The sequence below is a fragment of the Lepisma saccharinum genome, chromosome 3 (genome assembly GCF_977018435.1).
Source record: "Lepisma saccharinum chromosome 3, izLepSacc3.1, whole genome shotgun sequence".
Lineage (NCBI taxonomy): Eukaryota > Metazoa > Arthropoda > Insecta > Zygentoma > Lepismatidae > Lepisma > Lepisma saccharinum.
In genome coordinates, this window is record NC_139231.1 from 128,966,473 (window position 1) to 128,988,080 (window position 21,608).

The window sequence follows — 21,608 nt, forward strand, 5'->3', positions numbered from 1 at the left end:
ACTGCTACCAGAGCGTGGAACGACCTCCCCAACGACATAAGAAACTCTTCTTCTCTTCTCCAATTCAAATCAAAATTAAAAAATCATCTTCTGGAGTCAACTTACCAGAACTGAAAACGGGGAAATAAAATTAAACCTTCGTGTAAACTTGTAGGACCAACACCCACCGACTTTTTCTGTAATTTGACTATGTTTGTTGCGTGTGTGTTTATGTTTTACGTGTATTTTTTTACTTAGTGTGTATGTATTTTTGTCTTTATTTTTTATGTTTTTTGCGTCTTTCTCTTTTATTTTTTCTTGTGTTTTTTTTTGGGTATCTCAATGTTCTTAGTTTTTTATAGATTTCATTTCTTGGTATCTTAAATATTTAGTTTTTTATAGATTTCATTTCTTGGTATCTTAAATATTTAGTTTTTTATATATTTAACATACAGTTAGCTATAAAAATCAATTTATAAAATGTAATGTAGAGATGGTTAAGTGGAAGAAAAGGCTTGTGCCTTAACTTCGCCATCCAAAACAAGGAATAAATAAATAAATAAAATGAAACTAAAATTGATCCCACAGATACAGTGGGACCAATCATGTTACTTTTCCAGGTGCGACCGACTGAGGGTTAAATATTTTTTTATTATGTATGAAAATAATAATACAAATTATTTATTCTTTTTCACCGAGTTTTATTGATTCCTCAAGAAAAATCAGCACCAAATGCAAAGTTTCATTCTTATTTACATTGTGAAATCTCCTTCCATACACACAAATACTACTACCTTTTTATCACTCTCGAAATGATCTAACTGAAGAAATTGGTTTCATATACTAAATATTTCAAAATCTAATTGAGTACATTTTATCATGGATATTTAAATATCATTGTACATTCTAAATTTCTTTACACCACCTCTTCCAAGTACTGTGTTTATCTCTCCTAGTAACTATAAATGCATGTGTGATACGTGATGAATTACATAGTGTAGTGCATTAAGTACATCTTGACATTGTGTATGTATACATGTACATATAATATTTATGATATGAACTTCATTACAATCTTCTCTTATAAAATATAAGTATCAAAAAGTAATTAGTTTTTCTTTATTGACACAACATCCATATTTTTTTTATATTTTAATGCCTACTAGAAGGAACATAATACATTCCAGGATGCTTTATATTGTTTCATTAAAATTAATTAAATTCACAGGATTACATCAAAATTACATTTCTTGAATTGCTTTGCAATTTATTCCTCTTTCAATATCTTGTCCCTTATGTTTCAATTTTAGTCATGATTTCTTGATATTAATTACATAAAATGGCATTACATCTTTTAGGTTTGTGTATTTCGTACACAAGATTTAGTGAAATTAATTTTAAAATTATTTCACAACTTTCATTTTGTATTTAATTTATTTTTAAATGTACATATGTAATAATGAAAAAATATACTTATATATATTGTTTTATATTGGACCATATTTGACAAATATAAAAATACTTTTGAAAGTATCAGTTCTTGAATGTGTTTATTCTTCAATTTATATATTTTTTGGGAGACAGTGTTCTGGCTTAAATAAGTGCAGAAAGTCATTTATAATTTATGTGTCGTGTGAAGTATTATATTTACTCTGCAATTTAAATGAAAACTTCAATAATTAAACTACCGTGTTTCAATATTTTGGCACCAAATTGTACCTAAATTATCTTAGAGTGACTTGGAAGAGGTTGGATTTCTTAACAGCTGTTGAATAAATTGAAATACAATACACAATAACATGCATCATAATTTATCATGTATATACATGATTCTTATGGTACTGTACTTAAAACTGACCCACTCTTTCAAAACTGCTTTGTGTCTATATTAATTACATACAATAACCTTATAAATTGTGTTTGTTACACCTAAAAAATGTACACAGAAAGAGATCATAATTAAAACTTCATACTCTATTATGTACACCCAAAGTAAAACCTTTAAACAATGTTATGTACATTCTGCATGGCAGATATCATCACAGATGAAAATAGTTGAATATCGAAGAGGCACAGAGTAGGCATAATACTCGTATGTAAAACAGCATGAATATTTCTAAAATGTATGTAATTTATCTGAGAATGATCCCTGGCACGTTCTGACTGGTTTCACAATTAGCTTCAAATTTAATATACTCTTAATTCTCATTAAAAAGGCCAAATTCACTTGCGATGTTCCCATTTGTTGAAACTTCAACATTCTCTTCATTAAGGGAGAATTCACACCGAAGTTGACAGGCGACATGTGCCACTTGAGAATTGAACACAGACTTGTGCAGCCTGCCATGCTACTATGGTGTGAAACGTTGCTGCCAACTTGCTCATTCCAAAATGACACATGTCACCTGTTGTTTTGGTGTGAATTCTCCCTAAAACTATCAACCGATCATTACTGTTCTTACCAAGTTTGGGATTAGATTTATTGTGAACATTATGTTTAGATCACTGCAGAAATACACACATGCATAGTTTTTCAGTTATGTATGTATGTGCGTTTAATATCTTATTACTGAAACAATAAAAAGCTTGATCTCTCATCATATAAATGTATTAAATTACATTTATGAATAAAATGTTTAAAACTACATTTCACATTTTCCTTTTCAAAACTTTTTAAGGAGAGTGAATCAGTAGTTGGCACCATTGAGGATTTTTCATGTAATTGTATTGTATCGCTCGAGTTTTAAACAGTTCTTTAGAAATTAATTCATTTTATAACCTACAGTAGATGTTGCCTAAAATCCATAATGTTTGATTTCATTTTTGCCCCCATACAAACTTACAAGGAGTCAACAGTTGACATACTTATTTGAAGATAGTTTCAGTAGTTGACATTTGGTTTGACATGCTTTCCTATTATGAAAAACCATTATATTTAGGGACTTTTTGTGATTATCATGTTAGCTTTCAATATGACCACTAGTAAAACTTCTTGTCCAAGTTAGAATCAGTTACAAGGAAACAAAATGCATTACTGCTGCCATATCTCCAACCGAAAGAGCCTGATGATGACTGAGATGGAGTCGAAAGCTAGGATAACTTTTAAAGTGTTTTGTATCATGCTGTTCATGTGTTTCATGTATTTTTTAACAACAGGAATTAAGTCGAGAGCTCTGATGACTTCATTTAATGTTTCTTTGTAAAGTGTCAACTAATGGTGGGGGTGTCAACCACTGGTGCCCTATACAGTACACATTAGTCTAAAATTTGTACAATTATGGCTGTCCTTGTATTATCATCAACACAGTTGCATAATTTTCCATAGACTTCTGTGCAACCAATCAAAGTTACAGCTTTCTCAAGGATCATTCTCCAGACAACTCTAGTAAATGATGCAATAACCTATAATTAAATTACATTGGTATTTCCACAGCTTGAAAAACCATATGGCACTCATTAGTAGAATAAACATGTGATAACTTTATATATAAGATTGGAATACAGATATTTTTACATATTTCATTAATTCTTCTACTATTAAGCTTAATTCAAGTCGCTAGAATTCTATATTTTGAAGCTTTTTCTTTCCGTATAATGTAAAGATATTTGAGTAAATATAAGCACATGCTATCTATTCATACTATTTGCAGTGAGCATCAGTACCTGCATTCAGCAACAAGTTTAGAATGAGACATTATTTTCTGTGCAATGTTAATTACAAATCTGTCAACAATATAAAACAGTTTTGTAATCTTTACACAGTTGAAACTTTTAATGTAAGTTTCTTGCGTAGATGTAATTAATTTTACAGAATAACTAGCATGAATGATAAAGAAAAGGAATTTTGCATAAAGTTTAAAAAAAATGCCAAATTCATTTATGATAAAAATTCTATTTAAAATATTCAGTGCCAAAATATATAGTGTATATGTACACACTATTGTTTATAAATATAATTAATATAATTAAAAATTCTAATGAATACGTTATGTAGAAAGAATATATTTTGATTGTAATGCTTTAAATCCTGTAAGAAAATAATGTTGCATATAAGAATTTTCTTTGCATCTCTGTATTTAAATTTTGAACAGGATATATTTTAGTATAATGTTACCCCTTCCTTTACAAAAATATTTTGAACAATTCTACAGTAGATATTTTTATAATCACCCTTATGTATGAATATAAATTTTAAACTTGAATGGCATTTGTTCCAGTATGAAAACACTAAACTGATATTTTGTTTTAAATACCACAAAGCCCTAGTTGAATTTTAAAATATATTACTTGTGTTGCATATAATAATGTGGTGTTTTGAGCTATATTATTATACTCCTGTTTTAATATTTTATTATCCTGCAAAATGTAGGGAAATATTTCAGAGGTTTACCTGAAAATGTAATACTAAAGAATTTACTCGTATAAGATCATTGTCTGTATGATTAGTGAAAATATAAGTTTTCCTTCCCAAACTTTCCATTCCAACTTATGGCAGACTCAATGTTACGAAAGGAAATAAGTTCTTACCACTTTTCTTAGGGTTTGCATGAACATCTTTAGAATAAGACTCAATGTATAATACCAAAGTAACCAGAAACGTTGGGCCAACTAGAGTTTTTACATGGGCAAAGTTAGGTTTACGTTGGTTGGCAAATTGGTCTTATGTTGGGCCAACAGTCATTGCCAATACTTGCTCAAACATTGAATAGTGAGTGAAAATCAGTTTTAAAAACTACTTTGACCTGTTAAGAAAACTTTCAATAGTATGCTGTAAATTGCAGAGTATAAAATAAATTACGTGTAACAGTGTTTCTTTCCTAATATTTCAGTCGCAGCACATACTAAAAATATAGTATTTTGTAGTAATAAATCATAATCTTTATTCATCCGTTGACCCACTTTGCATGGGTATGGATTTCATTAATGAAAGTCGAAGCTATTTGTAACTTGCAGTCACTCACGAGTCCTTTGTTAGCTGCCATGGATGAAAAAATATTTCTGTGTTGGGAATTACTTATGGTTTGTCTTTTTAGCTACAGCAAAACATGAACATTATTATAGGTATTCTTGTGAAAGTGGTTCATTATCTATATATGTAAATATAAAATTATCAATGCTATGTGCAGACTAAATTCCCTAACATGTGTGTGCTACCACTCAAAAATAATAGCATATGAAGGAGTAAGTGTGGTGTAAATATTTTACACAAATAATTTGTACTAAAGTTTATATTTGTCCTTAATAAATAATATATATTACAACATAAACCTATCTTTACTTTAGTTTTCAGTATGTTGGCCCAGTATTGGTACCACTGTCAAAACAACTGTTGCCCAACAGTATGTTCTTACATGTGGCCAATCATTTTTAGTACAGGTGACCACACATTGGGCTACTTGGGTAATTTCTGTGTATCTTCCCTGATTGTAGTGAGAAACAAATAGTTCTAAGGTACAAAAATAACATGTATTCTTAACTGAAACTTCAAATGTATGTTATTAAATTATGAAATTTGAATAATATTCATAGTGTAGATGAATATATGATTGGAAACTGAATGCAGGTTACCAAGATGATAAAACACTGACAGTCTGCAATGCATGCTCTATTCTATATTCACCACAACTATATGAAAAATGTACACCAAATAATGTAAAATTCGTTATACCAGCATACTTATCCATTATTGCATGAAATCTCTTGGCTACGTACTAAAATAGAATCAATTGTATAAAGAACAACAGATAAAATCACTTTCATAGTTGATTATCAAAGTGATGGAATTACAACTTTCAGTGAGCACTTTACACCTTCACCATACATGTAGATGTACACATTTTTCTCTCTTGCGCTTGTCTTTATTACAGACACATGAATAAATACATACAGGCATACACGAAGTCTCTTTCAAACATGTTCACAATAGTAGAAAATATTCAAAGTAACTTTGATGATAAATGAATATCAAAGTATACATGGATAGGTTTACAGGCATTAAATATATGTTTATTTTTCTCCTCATTGAAATACTGATGATCAATGGAAGTTAAATTTGTCTTTTTGGATAGTATCTCAAAATATTGCTTATAACCTTGGAGAGGTGCGAAAGTTACGTGGGCTGACCACGTCGTACCAGGGTAACATAAGGCTATGTAAAGGCATTGGTTCAAAATTAATCGCAGATGTTTTTCCAAAGCTCAAGGTACATACAATGGGCAATTTTTGTTAATTTTTGTGGCCAAAATGTGTGGCAGAGGTTCGTTTGTGGTTAAGTAACAGCTGTTTATTTGTTATTTATTTTAATTATGATGTCATAAGTGAATCTAAGAATATTACAAAACATAAATGGTGGACTGATATGGCATTTAGTGGGTCATATGAATAAATGACAGAATCTGCTCAGAGGAAGCACATGCTCACATATTGATATGAATAAATAAGAGCATATTTTCAGAAGCTGAGCAGTACTTGTATGCACATACATTTGCATGCACGTGTATGTTGCGAGCTCAAAAAGAAGTTGATAGATACATGAAATGTCACCTGATTGGAAACCATACAAAGGAGGACTTACATATGCACACAAAAATTAAGTATATGCTCACATTATCAGTGGTCTGTTACTGTTGAAGTGTATGGTTTCGAGAATGCACTAATTTTTATTAATTATTTGACTCAATATTAAATTACAGTACTTTTACTCAAATGATGTAGATTGACCCTTTTGTTTTTTCCAGTTAATTATTCATTTTATCTTCATTCCTTAAATAATCTTCCCGGACAGTGATTCTTCCTTACCATATGGTCGAATCATTCTATAATCTAGTTCTGAAAGTTTGCTACTATGGAAGGTTTATGTAGAAATTTTAGTGAAAAATGCAGACTAAACCAGGACTATGCAATGTTGACATAAACAATATATGTAAATAAACATAATATATGTCCCTCTACAAGAATTTTGGGAGGGCAGAAAGCTTAGCTCATGCCTTTTATCAAATTCATGAATAAATGTGAGAACAAATACAAAGAAATATACCCAAATCAGGATTCAAAACTATACCCCCTCCTCCCTCGTGTGCTACCTCCATTGTGCATTATTCTAATCACTCAAATCAAATTTTATTTGAGTGATTTGTAACGTCATCTTCTTCACATGAAAGTGATGTGAGGGGAGTAAAAAATCTAACTCCAGGGTAACAACATTCAAAACAATGTAGACAATATTCCGAGATACACATTTTTACTAGGTTAAATCTCACGTTTTTAACTATCTTTCCATGACAAAATATTCTGATAAATAAAAATAACTTTGTAATAAGTAATAATTGTAAGTAAACAGATCAATCTCAGTATTTGTTAATAAACAGCCAAGTTAATTTTAAGAAACTTATTTCTACTGCATTATTATGATGTGAAAACTTTCATGTTCTAATATTACATGTGGTATAACATTGCAAATTTAGTTCGTTAAGGGAAGAGGGAACAACGATATTTCTGCAAAAGTTCTGAATTTAGGTTATGTGAATTTTGGGCTTACAATTATGATCTTTAGAAGAATATTGGTCAATTTATGTCTCACAATATTATAATCATGTTTTCTTGGTCCCATTTAATTGAATTATTCTTCTGACAGTCTTTTTATTTCAATCACTTTTGCAAAAAATAAAATGTTTAAGTATTAAGATTTTGAAAGTGCATCAACATTGAAAGGAGACTGTAATGCTTTCTATCTAGTTGTCTTTATGAAATACTCTAATAATTTAAAGAACTTAAGCACAAGTGACAAAGGCAATTGAACAATATAAATGACACAGGAGGCATATTATGTTAATTTAGAATACTCTGATTCTGAACTGGTTCTAGTTGTTCATGAATGTATTTAGTGAGCTTACTAAAAAAACAAAAGTGAATTTCCAGGCTGAAGAGGATCGAGCAATTAGCTTGAATGTTTCATATTGCAAATCATTTTTCTCCTACTTATAGCTGTTTTCTTTGAAATATTAAGGTACAGAGTTTGTAATATATCAATATTAAATCATATTCGCATATATATATGAGAGAATGTTTCTGATCCCATACCAGTCAAGTGCCAGGATGATACTTTTGATGAAAGCCACAAATAAATAATGAATTTTTACCTGTGCAGAATGTTGATTATTGAATTATGGCTTCAATTAGGTTAATTATGATGACGATTAATGATTGATTACTATGAAGTGGATAAAAACACACACTAAACTGCAAACTATACAAGTTTAGGGGTGTCATGTAATTGGGATGTTAAGGTTCAAACAGTCAGTCGTTAATAGTAATTTTCCCTGTAGTTTCCTTTCATTCAATCCAGGCTATAAGTTTTCCTATCTCTTCTCTCATTCTTCTGTACAATTACCTCTTCATATATGACAAGCTTTATCACATAAAAATTGAAATTTTGGTATACTTTTTTCAAAATGCACAAGGGAAAGATTTTAGAATGGACATGTAGCCCTTGTCACTTGAAAGCTTTTACGTCTAAAATCCTCAAACTTTCTCTTGTTAGAACCTAATACTTGAACCAATTCCAAGATAGACAACTTGGTCTTCCAAAAGATTGAGTACATCAAATATAGTGAGTGTACAGTAAAAGATGCCCTGTATAGATCTGTGAAGGATTCTTCAAAATACACAAACAAAACTGCTTCTAATTTAATAATACATAACAAGAAATGTTTAACCATTTCAGAAGGCCTAGAAGGAGGAAATGTCAGGCAAAGTTGAAATGCAAATGGACATTTTAACAATCATGAGAAAAGCTTTTTTATCCCCACCCTTTGGAAGTCAAATGAGTGTGTGACGATTTTCTGTCGCAAACAACTACTTTAGAATCGAAAATTTTGGAAGACCAAGTTGCTCATCTCAGAAATACTTAAAACTATTAGGTTCTAAAGGGACAGTTTGAGGATTTTAGATGTATAAGCCAAGAATAGCAACCCACAAAGATAATCCTGATGAAACCTTTGAAAGCTTTTACATTTGCTCATCATGAGAAAATATGAAGAGAATAGACTCCTATTCGTTTGGCAAAAATAGTATTATTCTGGGTTTCACAACACTAGTATATATGCTATTAAAATAACTGATTAAAGCTAGTTGACAGCTTTGCCCCTCTTCCCTGTATAGACCTCTTTTTATATTATGAAAGCAGCAAAATAAAATTAAATAAGAACTCATTTTTTGCATGGTGGTATTCAACGTGCATTATCTTCTGGGATAACACAAAAAATATTCAGTGCTTATGTACATATATAACACACATCTCTTCAGATCGTTGAGACCAATTACAGAACAAGGCACAAAAGAGAATATGTAAACACACAGATAAATATTACTTTTCCATGCTTGTTTCGAGTATTTTTATGTTTTCCCACCTTCAAAGAAGTTGAGATAGATCTATTTACAAATAGAGTGGAACATTCTTGGGAGTAAAAACACGAAAAAATAACAGCAACATATTGCAGTCTATGACATCAAGTCATAGTACATCTGAAAAAATGTTAAATATTTTTTAAAATATAAATATAATTTATCACCTACATCATAACAAAAACAATAATATGATTTAATCATACTCAAGTACACAAAAAGTTCGTTTAGAAAGAGTACAGCTCCACACGATGGAACATGACTGATAACACAAACCATACTCAACAGATCCAAACAAAATATGCTACTAGAAGCACTTTCAACTACCCATCGTCTTCTATGGATTTAATAGGAATTTGTTGTTTTTGTGCCACTGCATTGAGAACATACACTAACTGGTCCAGTTTTTTATCCATCACAGAAAGCTGTAGAAAAAGTAAGTATTTTAAGTTTAAAAATGCATTGTAATGCTTTTACAGTGTTTAACACATATATATACATATTGAAGAAGCATATGTATTATGTACTGAATTGTATGTGCATATGCTGGCTCCATAATTTTCATACACAAAGATCTGGAATATTTTTTTTGTGGATAGTTTGAGCAAGAACAAGTATGGGAACTTGAGGCAAGATGAAGAATTATATTTTTCTTGGTGGTAGTCTGTAGTTTTTTTTTATTATTATTACATTTTTTTTGGGTGGGTCAGCACTGAGGTTATTTTGCACCCGTCACACTATATGGGGTCCAGCCCCTTATCATAACAAAAATAAAAGCGTCTGAAAACTAAAAAGGGCGCTCAGCACAAATAAGGACAAAACACAGGACGACACAGAATTATACTGGCCAGTCGCCAGAGCCTCAGTCTGCAGCTTTCTTCCCCAACGATTGCTATGATGTCTGCCAACTTTAGAATGTTGTTGTATGCATCTACTACAGACTACCAGGGGTGTAGTGCCTATGTGGAAGGAGCACCCCTACACCCCTGATAGTCTGTAGTAGATGCATACAACAACATTCTAAAGTTGGAAGACATCATAGCGATCGTTGGGGAAGAAAACTCTTGAGATAAAACTCTCAACTCCTTGCAGATAAGGAAATATAAATTGTGCACAATCTGTATCAATTTTCGGGCTACATGAAAACATTTCAATTTTGCAATTAGAACCTACTGGAGCACAGTATAGAATATTTGAAAGTTTTAATCTCCTGATAGATGAATGGCAATATGGTGATAAGTGAAAGTATGCTTTGTGGTGGAAGATGACTAACCCTTCATCTTTCTTTGGCATGGATTGATTGAGTTGGTATTTTAAATCCACTTCTTGCACAGTAAGGCTAATCGGAACTGGACCTACAGTTTAAAGTGGGATCCAAACCACTATGTGCCTCCACCAGGAATCGAACCCGGGACCCCTTGATTACAAGGCAACGACACTACCATTGTGCCATTGGGAGGCCATCTTTTCTTTATAAAGACTGGATACAGTACTCATATTACAATGAACGGTGTCATGATCTCTGTTCGGGGTATGAAGGTGGTTCATTCATTTTTGACATGTTTTGAGTTCCACATCAATATGTGTGTAGACAGTCATCATATGATCCAACATTCTACTGTTTATTAATTATTTTTTTTGCCGCGGTGGCTCAGTCGGTAACGCGTCTGACTACCATGCTCAAGGTCCCGGGTTCGATCCCCGACCAGTTCAAATCCGGGAACTTTTCTAATGGTGGAAGTGGCCCCGGCGCCCACCCAGCGTCAAATAACATGGGTACCTGGGGGAAACCCTGGGGGGTAAAGGTGGTTAGGGGCGTGATGCTGATCACATCACCCCCACTCACGACCGGATCAAGAAAGTGTGGGGCGTTACCCCCACACCCCCTATACGCCTTCATGGCGTGGTGCTATGCACAGGGGAACACTTTACCTTTTTTTTTTTTACCTTTTACCTTCTTAATTTTGTAGACCTAGAACATGTTAAATTGGTATCACATTTTGTGTGTTACCTTTTTGATAATATAATATTTTATATACATCTCAGAGTTGCTATTCTTCATCTTGCACTGCATAGTTTGTCAACTTACCCACCTTTTGGAGCAATTTGGTGACTTTTTCATTGCTATGTAAATTGGTCTGTGTGCTTTACATTGCGTAATATTCTTGCTATGATTGCTTGTATTCTGTTCTTGTAGCACAAGGTTCTAGCTATGTATCTGGACAATTAGGTTCATTTTTAATGCAATACTCTTGGAGTCATCTCCAACTTGTCTCAAGTCCCCTACCATGCAGCAAGATAATTCTTGCACAAGTACAATTAATGACACACCTGATTCATATGATTTTAAATTTTCCACTAAGATCACTTTAAGAGAGCTACCTAAAATACAACTCGTGCAAGGTGATCTGAATACTACAATCGGAAGACTGGAACAGATCATTGGTTAATGAAAGGATGTAGTAAACTGTCATGAAAACTAACTTAACATTAGCAAATATTCTGTTCCAACATCACCAACACCAACTATATACAGATGAAGTCGTCAGGAGACCAATTTAGAGTTCAGATTGATTTCGTTATGATAAACTCCTGTTGGAGGATCAGCTACTATCAGCTCTTGGATGTAGGCTGAAACAAGACAACTGTGTAATACAAACAGGTTTTCCAAGGATGTTACTCATAAGAAGGAAACTGAAATTAGACCAAGAGCCTCATAGAAAGTGAAGTAGAAGTGGCAGTGTTCGAAGTGGAAATTTCTAGCTGGAGATAAGTGGGGGGATGCTTGTGTGGATTAACATGGAGACAATGCAGTAGGTGATAGAATGCTTATGCAGATTATCGTAACTGGGAGGAAGCCTTATTAAAACTTTTTTCTTCACTGGAAGGATAGAAGGGTGGGAAAACATACAAGTTATAGAAGAATCAATGGATGGAAAAATTATGAAAACTTGCATTAGCACCACTGGATAATGCTAAAAACATGAGCATGAGTAAAAAAAAAAAAAGTAAATTGCACTGGTGGCTCAGTCATTAGGGCATCTGACTACTATGCGAGAGACCCAGGTTCGATCCCTGTTGGGAGAGAACCGGGATTTTTTTCCACCTGTTCAAGTGGCTCCAGCACCCACCCAGCATTGTATAAAGTGGGTACCGAGGTAACTCTGGGGGTTAAAGACAGCCAGGGGCATGGTGCTGATCACATCACCTCAACTTTCGGCCATAATCAAGAAAGTGTGGGGTCCTAACCCCCCACCTCTATATGCCTTCATGGAGTGGTGCATAGCACAGGGGAGAACTTTACCTTTTTTTACTATGCCATGAAGGTGTATAGGGCTGTGGAGTTAGAGCCCCACACTTTCTTGAACTTGGCTGGTCATGGGGGTGATGTGATTAGCACCACACCCCTGGCTGCCTTTAACCCCCAGAGTTTCCCCCAGGTACCCACTTTATATGATGCTGGGTGGGTGCCAGAGTTACTTGAACAAGTGGAAAATATCCTGGTTCTCCTCCACCGGAGATCGAACCCGGGTCTCACACATGGTAGTCAGACACCCTAAGGACTGAGCTACCATGGCTATACATAAAAATGTTTTGGGATGTTTGAAGTGAAGTGACATACTGACCAAATATCCTATGATTTTAAAAATTTAGATCAGGAAGCATAATAATAATACAAAGGCTGTCACAGGGAAGGTGAGACAGATTTTTTTCCTGGCTTGGCAACATTGCCTATGGTTTCGACACTAGTCGCATCATGTAGGATGACTCATTCTGTTTCCATAGCAAGTTGTCACATGTTACGAAACCATTTTAGTGAGCCGCTGTGTTGATTTACGTGGAACGTGTTTCGTTTACCTCTCCAGGTTTTTGTGTATAACATTGCTTTTCGCGATGAGTATTCAAGATGAACAGTGACATGCCATAAAATTTTGTTGGCATTTAAAGAAAAGTGCTGCGGAAACATATGCAATGTTTCAACAGGCATATGCCGATCAAGACAGACTGAGTAGAGCCACAGTGTACCGATGGCACAAGTTGTTTGAAGATGGGCGCAAATCAGGCAATTTGCTTCCGCATCCTGGAAAAAGACTGTCCGTGATTAAAGAGACGCTAGTGAATACTGTTGCAGCAATTATTCGTGATGATAGGTATATATACGTCTGTGAGAGCGCTAAGTGCACATTTGGGCATATCAAAGGACACTGTCCACCGAATTTTGCGTGATCATTTGAAAATGAAGAAGGTTTGCTCCGCATGGGTACCACATTTTATTACAGCAGAACAGATGCAGCAGCGTGTGGATGTTTGCACCCAGTGGAAGAGACGTATGGATGATGATCCCCTCATTCTGGATCGAATCATAACTGACGATTAAACATGGATCCATTACTTTGACCCGCGTACAAAACAAGAAAGCAGCACATGGAAGTCGCCACAGAAGAAAGTGCAGCAACAGAAGAGTGCAGGTAAGGTTATGCTAATTGCATTTTGGAATGGAAGAGGTATGGTGTACCAACACATTGTCCCTCCCGGGCAAACAGTGAATGCAGAGTATTACCAAGGAGTCATTGAGACTCTGCACCAGCACTTAGCAAAAAAGGGGCCGCATTTGAAGAACTCCTTCATATTGCACTACGATAACGCACGCCCGCATACCGCGCGGGCTTTTCAGGATTACACAACGAAGAGAAAAATATAAATTTTCCCACATCCAGCATACAGCCAGGACCTTGCACGTGCGGCTTTTGGCTCTTTCCTCTGCTTTACGTGGTCATCATTTCGTGACGAACAAAGAAGTGATCACCACAGCACAAGTTTTTTTTCAGTTCGCTAACTGACGATGAATTTTCAAAGACATTCACAAAGTGGCAGGAGCGTATGGACGCTTCCTTAGCTGTCAACGGTGCATACTCTACGTCTACTCAATATGGCTGATTCTGAATAAAAATTTTGTGGTTTGTAATTTTTTTTGTTTCGTTTTAATGATTCTTGGAGGGGTCCATGTACATGCTTGTCTTTTAACTGCTAAGCAGTCACGACTTTTTGACCTATTGCGCTCATTTTGGTCTCAATCGGCAGCTAATGAACCAAATTTTCACCCTAATACATTTGCTAGCTAATGGAGGTTGCTGTTTTCCTATACAGGAATTAGTCTCACCTTCTCCGCGACAGCCTTAGTATATAAAGTTGCAAATTATACTTTTATTTTATTAAATAATAATATCTTTATTACATTATATTACATATTATTATTATTATTATTATTTCTGTTGGCTCATTTTCATAAAGTGTGTGTCTTACACACAAGACTCAAATCCAATTTCGAAATGCCATATGCTGTTAGGTCATTTAAACTTGCTTCATATTTATGAGGTAAGATAATAGTGCAACATTTGAACTATCCTATCAACTATATCTCATACCTGTTGCTCTACCCTATAGAGACGAGCACCAATGGTCATAGGTTTTACATTGCCAGACCTATCAATGCCTGCCAAGTAACTACCAGGTTTACCCAATGTTTGGTCTAGTCTTCGTTGTAACTCCTGTAAAGAAAAATATTTTACAGTGTAGGATGGAGTATGGTATTCTTAATAGAATATTTACATCTAATGACTTTCCTACTATGTGTAGAAAATACTAGATATATGAATAAATTATATATATACAGCGTGTCCACGCTAGAGGGATCGAGAAATAAATGCTCGCCATTTAAAACCAGATAAGGATATTGCTGTATTTTTCATATGACAGGAAGGGGAAACTCTCCGAGATTGTGCAACACTGCTTTCAGACAGCTACACGGTCGCGCATGCGGCGTCAATAGCTTTTGTCTCGAAAGGAAGCCAGGTGCCATTCAGTAGTCGATCGCGCAGTGGAAAACATGTGGACACCGCAACAGAAAGTTCAGTACGTGTTACGGCTAGCAGAAGAGAAATCTGTTACTCTGGTTCAACGCTGTGTTCATCGTACGTGGAATATGGATCCACATGGTCATAAAGCGATTCTCCAAGGGGACAGAACACTCCGAGAAACAGGTTCTTTACTACCGCAAACCGGCAAACATGCGAAAGTGTCTGTGAATGAGGCAACAATCGAACGTGTGAGAAAGGCATTTGCAAGGAGTCCAAGGAAGTCTATCCAGAGAGCTAGTTCCGAACTTCAAATTCCTAGATCGACTATTCACAAGGTCTTACACAAGCGACTCCATTTGACTGCTTACAAGATCGAGCTTCATCACCACATAAAGCCAAATGATCGTCCGCTTAGGGCACATTTTGCAGCTGAAATGCTTCTGCGAATTGAAAATGACAACTCTTATCTGGACAAGATTGTTTTCTCGGATGAAGCAACCTTTCATTTATGCGGCAAAATCAATAGGCACAACTGCCGGATATGGGGTTCAGAGATTCCCCATGTTATTCAAGAACATGAGAGACACACGCCTAAAGTGAATGTCTGGTGTGGATTGATGAGGAACTCTGTCATTGGACCATTCTTCTTCTTAGAGGCTACAGTCACAGGACATGTGTATCTGGACATGTTGCAGAACTTCGCCATAGACCAATTTCTCGCAGGATCGATTTTTTCAGCAAGATGGAGCACCGGCCCATTATCATCGACAGGTGCGTGACTTCTTGGATGAACGTTTCCCCGATATGTGGATCGGAAGAGAAGGACCCCTTGCCTGGCCACCCAGGTCACCCAATTTGACCCTTTGGATTTTTTTTCTAGGGATATGTTAAGGACGTTGTTTATCAAGGAGACAGACCAAGAAATTTGCAGGAACTGTGGGGCCGCATCACAAATGCAGTAGCGCTTGTGACTCCCCAAATGCTAGAGAACACTTGGCGGGAAGTTGAATACCGTTTAGATGTGTGCAGAGCCACCAAAGGTGCACATATCGAGTTGCATTGAACATCATCTGAAACTCTGTGAGTTTTGTATCAAGTTAGCGTGGATACCCGTTATATATATAATATATATATATATTAGGAAATTTATCAATACCATATATTCTACTTATAATTTTGCTCTGCTTTCTCTTCTGCCTACCAACCAACCCTCTTGAAAGGTACATCCCTGCCCTTATTTCTGCAACCTCTTGACAGCTTATTCCTAGAAGACCTCCACAATAAGCTAAACCTCAAACCTATATCTTCACTCTAGACCTAGCAACTTAAGATAAGACAAGATTTATTTCATACATGAATCACTTATTTACATATACAGGCAGTGATATCGGACATGTCAATTTGTATACAATATCATAAACAATGCACTATAATAAAACAATGAAATACAATTTATGGTTACAGTAAAATATAGTAAAATTATAATACAATAATATGATGTCAATACAATACATGGTAACTGTGGAATATAATAAACCATCATTGAGTACAACATAATGTAATAAAACTCTGCAATGAAAATGTTACCTTTTACCAGGAACCCCACCATGTTTGGAACCTCTGATGCACATTGAGATGCCTCAATATCAGTATAGTATAATGTGGTTTATGTTTTACGATGCCTATTTTATTTTTACTAAGATATGAATAAGCGAAAGTTGTGAAGAAAAATACATACATACATTATTGCAGACATAGATATTCATCAATTGAGTAGAAGCAGTGTTCCAGTAAGTATTTGTACAGTTCTTTCTTAAAGGCTTTGCAGGCTTCAATGTTTTTTATGTGGTTTGGAAGGTTGTTATACAAGAGAGTCCCTGAGTACTTGGGTCCTCTTTCATATAGAACTGTATTGTGTACAGGTATTAGTAAGTTATTTCTATTTCTTGTGTTGTAATTGTGTATGTCATGGTGGCACCTAAACAAACCATAGAAGTTTGCTTTCACATAGCAGAGCAGGTGAAACAATCACTTCCATTTCTGCCATGTTTTTCCTAGGGCTGAAGGTGCAGCCTGTGGCCATAAAAATGTAAGGTTTTTCAATGTGTGATGAGTGTTACTATTTCCTTCTGGTTTTCTATTTTATCCTTCTAGCCCTCCTTCCTTTCATTCACTATATTTACACACACACACACACACGAGAGAGAGAGAGAGAGAGAGAGAGAGAGAGAGAGAGAGAGAGAGAGAGAGAGAAGGGGGGGTCTGCCATCGAAAATACTTTTTCAATATACAGTTTAGAAATTTCATCAATAACATCGTAATTTTACATGAACTGGCATTTACATTCATTGTTTTGTGCAATTCACAAATAAATGTAGGGTTTTACTAATGGCTTTAGATTTATCTTCAAGACTATTTCCGTACTATCCTAGATTTCTCAATGATTCAGAAAATCCAAATTCCCTGAGAAGTTTGTAATCCCAAAAATAATTTCCTGATGTTGGGACCAGGATAAGAAAAAAAATCCAATTGTAGTACTGTAAGTTTCAGAATCCTGTACACTCCTAGTTATTATAAATAAGAGAAAAAGAGAAATCAGAATAATCATAATACAATTTTAATTTAATTGCAAACATGTGCATATGAAACATTTTTGTAATGCTTTTTTCTTCCTGTATTGAGGATATCATCTGTTATCTTGGAAAGGATTGTCACTCAGATTAAATGTACCGATGCAAACACAGATTGGAAAAGTAATTTGAATTAGCACTCATGCATTCAAATGCTGGTCATTCATTCTATAAGCATTCTTCAGCACACAACTAATATTAATAGAAAAACCCGTTACCTTAATTCGCACCATCATGTTCAAGTGACCTTGACTGTATTGCTCTATAACATCACGGACATCATACGGTTTACGTGCCTGCTGGAATTTTCTTCGAGCTACGAAGTACTTAATTTTTCTTATGGCTCGAATTGCATTCTTGTGAGCTTCTGTTAGCCTGTAAAGACAAATGTCACGCTAAAACAGTTGGTATCAGAGGCGAAGATATAGTACAAGCAATGCAAGCACTGCTTGCATTATTCGAATATCATTTAATGTACTTAATGTTTTAGCCTTATTTCGTTTCCATCGCACTCGATTTCGCGAAAAATTACGGCCGCAAACTCCCTCAGCAGCTCTGTAGCAAGCACCAGCCTCAATGCTTGCGGCTGTTCTGCGGGAAAATAACGCACCCGAAAGAGTCACATGGCGAAGCGTGAAATTCGAGTGGAACCCGTCCACAACGCTTATACCAAAAGCTCTGCTTGCTGAGCTTGCGTTATTCCCGAAAATGGCCGAGCTCAACCGAAAGCAGAAGGATACATTGCCACCAAAAACTACGAGTAAAGAATATTTGTCTTCATGAACACGTAAACAAGATCGCGAATATAAAAATAATTCTTAGTCATAAAATAACTAGAATAAGTTATTATCATTGTTCTAAATTCCATATATACCATTTTATATTACAATTTTAGATTTCGCGAATTGTAAAACGCGTAAAAAAGTGGATATTGGGAGTTCGGGCGAGATGGTAAAGGGCGGGGGTTTGTGTTTCCAGGAAGTGAAATGTCTGCACCCCCGTGAAGAGTTTCCCCAGGGAGGGAGGGAAGATTCCACGGACCTTGGTCTGCACCCTGTGTCCAGCTCGGTCCAGCTCAAATTACGTCAAAAGTGTTGACCGCACCAGTGTTTGCAACTGCCAAATTATTTACACAGTAATTCAAGTGAGCTGTTTCACAAATTTTACAACCACATTCAATAAATTGACTGCTTTTGAATAAAACTTGGGGTGAAAATAAAGCTATCTAAAAAGAACTCTCTACTGATATTTACACAGCACAATTAAATCTTATACATTGTACACATTATGAACACAAGAACATGTTTTAAGTTTTATTATTATGACACAATTGGTGCTCCCAGGATTTTTGGTAGTAGTCTTCTCATTTTGTCATCTTTTCCTGCCTTTGACTTTCCTTTTCTTAGGAATACTGGGCCAAAGGGGGGCCAACCCTCCCCCGGCCCCGGCCCCGCCTCTGTATGACACTTTATTACTTAAATATTATGTATATACTCTTTCTGCTGTAATGATTCTGATTCCACCGCTTAATTTGTATCTCCATACTGATATATCTTTCCTTCCCATGAGGGATAAAATGAAGGAAATAGGTTGGTATCACTTTCGGTCGTTTCAGAGATTTCCAAAGTGATCTTGCGTGGATGCTTTCCAGTTGTGGAAAGAGCATGGGAGTGTCTTCACGTTTTGAGAACCTTGAGACCCTAAGATTTGTTGAATTGTTCGATAGCGGGAAATTTCTCATATATGCAAAGGAGTTTGGAATTTATTGTGGTGAGTACATCGTCTATGCATGTGTTTCTTTGGTTTGAAATGAAATTTTTAAAGTTTGTATTTAACTATTTACTTTAATGTTTGACTCCGAATACGATTTTTAGGGTGCCCACAAATCCAAAATTACAATCACGCAGTGTAAATTAAATAAATGAGTTATTTTACCTTAATCCGTTTGGTCACCGTTTGCCCACATTAAAAAATAATGAACAAATGAAAGTACTAATAAATAAATAAGAAATTACGTACCCCTTTAGTCGTATGCGGAAAGTTTGCATATGTAAGACGTTTACTACCATACGAATAACGTTACCTGGAATTTCGAAAGTAAATGTGACGTTTGAGGATCATATGGTTTATTTTTAGAACCGTCACTTTATTATGATATTTTGACAAATACAGTGACCGGGCCAATGAGGCTATAAACCTTTAATCCTTCTCTTGGCGTGCCATTGTACTACATGTTTTGTTGTACTGAAACATTGCTTGCCTCCTTCGTAAGACTACGCTTCGCTACTGGTTGGTATATAATAAGAATTAAAATATTGTGTGTGTGCATCAGCCCTTTTGGATTGTGAGCACCCATCAGGGAGATAACCCTTTATGTAAATTAAAAGGAGGGGGAGGGTGTAAAAGCCCTCTGAGTAAAATTAAAGTGCACAATTGTAGAAGGGACCTACCAAGGACAAAAAACATTGCAAAGGTTATGAAACACTAATATGCATGTGTCTTCATAGTCAGTGTAAAAATCAAAAGCGTTAATTAAAACACTGTTATTGACTCCCAAACATACATGACAGGGATTTGGAAGATTGAAATTGTGTCTGAGAAACTTTTCACATTCAACCAGAGGTGTACTGCGTTATCAGTGTGGTCCAGGTAATGACATGTGGAACCCCGTGTACACAGGGGTAGGGTGTGGTACCAGCAACACTATTTTCTATTCTATATTTCCACAAAATTAATTTAAAATTGCACACATATGGCATTTCAGTTACATGGTTATTTCTCATGTAAGAATTTGCATACTCACGTAGTTACCCGTTGTGGCTCATCCATATCAATATCAATTTCATCTGAAGCAGCTTCTGTGACACTGCTCGTTTGACTAGTGAATATGGATCCACGCCCTTCCCTCCTTGCTCGATTTGGTGTTCCTAGTACAAGAAAAACAGTGCATGTTAGATATTTGCAATATATAAAAAAATATTCAAGGTTTAAAAAGCTAGACCATTTTTTTAGATGTGATGTTCTGAGGTAATAAACTTTCACAGAGGATATATGATAATTATACGATACAGATTCATTGATTCACACATATAAATAACAATTTTAGTTAATACTTTTCATTACAAAAAAGCATATGCAAAACTGTGATGATGATACAAGAGGAACATCACCACCTATCCCTCACAGACAAGAACTTGGCAATGTAACAAATTCTCGAATCCAAATTTTTTTGCTGGAGTTTTCATTGATCAATTTATTTAGTTAAAGATAACCAAAAATCACATATTATTCCTGCTATGGACAGACAGAAATATCAATTTGTATATTCTACTGAGGTTTGAGATGCAATTTTTTCTAAGTCTTTTTATATAACAGTTGGGCTGAAAAGTTCGTAGGCTAACATAGTAAAAAATATTTTTTTGACAAAATTCGATTTTATTATTCAATATAGTTGCCTTCGAGGGCGATACAACGATTATAGCGGTCATACAATTTTTCGATGCCATTTTTATAGTACGATTTCTCTTTAGCCTCAAAATAGGCCTCAGTTTCGGCGATTACCTCTTCATCAGGGCTAAATTTCTTTACAGCGAGCATTCTTTTAAGGTCTGCAAACAGGAAAAAGTCACTGGGGGCCAGATCTGGAGAATATGGTGGATGGGGAAGCAATTTTATTACGGTTGAATATCGCTAAACATTGCTCCGAATCATCAAAACGTTGTTGCTTTTGATCGATTGT

The 21,608-nt window shown here is 35.1% G+C and overlaps 1 protein-coding gene across 6 annotated transcripts in view; it reads right to left on the bottom strand.

Moving 5' to 3' along the window:
• Nucleotides 1–701: 701 nt before the first annotated feature.
• The window catches only part of KCNQ (KCNQ potassium channel), a 375,894-nt gene continuing 354,987 nt past the window's right edge, over nucleotides 702–21,608 (bottom strand). For all 6 annotated transcript variants that reach the window (XM_083119378.1, XM_083119377.1, XM_083119376.1 and 3 more), the window contains 4 exons: nucleotides 20,673–20,796; nucleotides 18,088–18,244; nucleotides 14,808–14,930; nucleotides 702–9,806 (listed from right to left, as the gene is read on the bottom strand). In XM_083119378.1, the coding sequence (XP_082975504.1) occupies nucleotides 9,705–9,806; nucleotides 14,808–14,930; nucleotides 18,088–18,244; nucleotides 20,673–20,796 (506 nt within the window). In that variant the 3' untranslated portion in view covers nucleotides 702–9,704. The remainder of the gene's footprint in view (nucleotides 9,807–14,807; nucleotides 14,931–18,087; nucleotides 18,245–20,672; nucleotides 20,797–21,608) is intronic.